This window comes from Montipora foliosa, chromosome 6 (genome assembly GCF_036669935.1).
Source record: "Montipora foliosa isolate CH-2021 chromosome 6, ASM3666993v2, whole genome shotgun sequence".
Classification (NCBI taxonomy): Eukaryota; Metazoa; Cnidaria; class Anthozoa; order Scleractinia; family Acroporidae; genus Montipora; species Montipora foliosa.
The window spans coordinates 19,458,243-19,460,742 of NC_090874.1; the positions used below are offsets into that span (position 1 = coordinate 19,458,243).

Sequence of the window (2,500 nt, forward strand, 5' to 3'; positions counted from 1 at the left end):
CTGCCTCAAATAGTTTTGTTTTCTTAGTGATTGTATCTCGTTTAGGTAGTGCTTGTATCATTGTAGTGTCAAGGCATTAAGATCTTCCTTCATTTATCTCTGAACAAGGAAGATCTTATCAGCCGCATGAGGACCAAAATTAAGAGGAGTTTTGCATTGAAAAACATCATTGGTGAAAGGACAATCATCATTTTGGGGTTTTCCTGTTATTGGGATGTAAGCAACCCCATATAGGCTGGAAGGATATGACTTTCAAACCCCTTTTAGCTTCCTTGACAATATGATTTTAAATTAGTTGCTTTATTTTTAGTTTTATTGCTGTTTCATCAAAAGAGAATACACTCATTGCCTGATTCTAAAACGTTGACTTCTTTTTTTGGGACTTAAGGGACTTTAAAAATGAATTTTTCTTCTGGGTCAAGGATATTGAACATTGCCTGAACAGCAATAGTCTTTCTCAGCTTTCCAACACATTTGTGCAGGGTGATAAGCAGATGCACAATAGTTCTAACACTGTAGTTGTTGTTGACAGAGTATTTTCTTGTTTACAGCATCATATTGTTTCACACCAACCATTGCCCTCTTGTTGCGTTTGGTTGTGGCTTTGTGCTGCATAGGTATCATTGCTGGTATGTTCTCCTGTTTGTTGGACTTGTGTGGTACGATGAACTCGTGTCTAAAGGTTGTCAAAGATTATTCTATGGGAAACGTCATTACAGGTAATTCTTTAAAACAATAAATAATTTATTGTAATTATCTTTAGTGTTCCCTTTTTACTTCATTCCTCCTTAAAAGGATAAGAGATCGGACAGAATATAATGCAAGAGCATAATAAACTACCCACTGAAGTTACTGTACATGTAGCTTGAGCAGTGTGAGAAACCTGTGACTGGGGAAACAAGGAACCGCCTGCCAGGATTAACTCCTTTTCGATTTCCACCCTCGTTGGCATTTTTGACAATAGTGACATTTTCAATTCAACCAATTAGAGAGGAGGCAGTAAAACGAAGTTGGTGCGGAAGTGTAAGTGCCCCAAATGAATTTGGAATTCTTGCATCAGCCTCTAGAAGCTGGTGAAATCTCAACTTCTGACAAGACCGTGGAAGATTTGATTAAAAGCCTAACTACAGAGGTGAACGTCACCCCAAGTGGGCATGTGGATATGTTGAGCTTATTTCAGGATAAACCTAAATCTATGTACTGAAAAATGGACAACAGTTGCGAATTTGGCCTTTGTGCATCCTTATGTGAGAGAAGAACTTGTGGTTCTTTGAGAAAAATTGTGGGCAAGGAATTTCAAGAATAGTGCAGTGATGAAACAAGTTCATTCCTACCTGTTAAGAACAGGAATTCATCTCATTTTTTACATGTCATTTAATTAACTTGAGGACTCTAAAATTCAAGTTCAAAGCAATTGTCTTGTCTTTTTTTGTCACTGCTGTCAATCACTGTAGCATATGTGGGGTTTATTGGTCACATCCAGTGTTTGATTTTCAGTTTTCCCACAAACATGATTGCTGGATGAAAAATGACTAGTTGAACTTGACTTGGTTCTCATTGGTATTTCTAGATCTAGTTCAATGGTCACACTTTTTGTTTGATATTAGCATCAAACATGGTCATAATTATTTTAATAGAAGCTCTTTAGCCTTGTTAGTTTCTTTTTAAAATGTTAAGGAAATTTTATTGCAAGTTTTATGTGAAAAAAATTAGGCTTTATTAGTTATTTGTTGCTGTGTTTTCCACACAATAAATTGTACTTGTTCTTGCCTTTTCTTGCAGTAATCATGTGCGTTGCTTCCAGTCTTCTTGTTTTCTGGGTCACAAAGATTCTTGAAGCACAACCAGGCAACTTGCACACACCTGCTAAGGTCAAATTTGATATCAGCTTTTTCCTTGTAGTAGCAGCTGGGGCATCAGCGGTGATGGCAACTGCTCTGAGCTTGGTCATGCACTGTTATTTGCATCGCACTAGAGAAAGAACTCACTCTGAAGAAGAGCTATCACTAGATCTTTTGTACTCCATGCTGCCCGCAGATAGCTTCTCTGACATTCCCCCACCAGCCTACTCTCCTTAAAGGGATTTATTATGTAGGCAATTTTTGCAGTTTTCAATTTTACAAGTATTCAATGCATTGGTATCCCTTGAGGCTGCAATTATTTCAGTTAGTACCAAGAATAACAAGCTTTGGCTGGTTCCAAACCAGTAAGTCTGCAAATCACCAAGATGACTCTTAGATTAATATTGTAGAACAATAGTAATTCATTGCCAATTATTCTTATTGTTTAAAAAATGAATTGACCTAGAGGTCATTATACATGATGGCCTCTGGAAATGAACATAGTGTACTTGTAGGTGGCAGTGCTATGTAAACTATGTGATAGGCTTTAGTGCATAATGCAATAAGGAATAGGACTTAGTCTAGGACTATGCAGACGTTAAGTGCATTCGACTATATAACGAAGAGTACATGGAATACAAGCTCCTAATATTATTGTT

The 2,500-nt window shown here is 37.1% G+C and overlaps 1 protein-coding gene across 1 annotated transcript in view; it reads left to right on the forward strand.

Moving 5' to 3' along the window:
• LOC138006910 (transmembrane protein 127-like) overlaps nucleotides 1-2,500 on the forward strand; it is a 6,434-nt gene that overhangs the window by 1,517 nt on the left and 2,417 nt on the right. The window contains exons 2-3 of the mRNA XM_068853541.1: nucleotides 552-719; nucleotides 1,783-2,500. The exon at nucleotides 1,783-2,500 is cut by the window's right edge and continues 2,417 nt beyond it. Of these exons, the coding sequence (XP_068709642.1) occupies nucleotides 552-719; nucleotides 1,783-2,078 (464 nt within the window). The 3' untranslated portion in view covers nucleotides 2,079-2,500. The remainder of the gene's footprint in view (nucleotides 1-551; nucleotides 720-1,782) is intronic.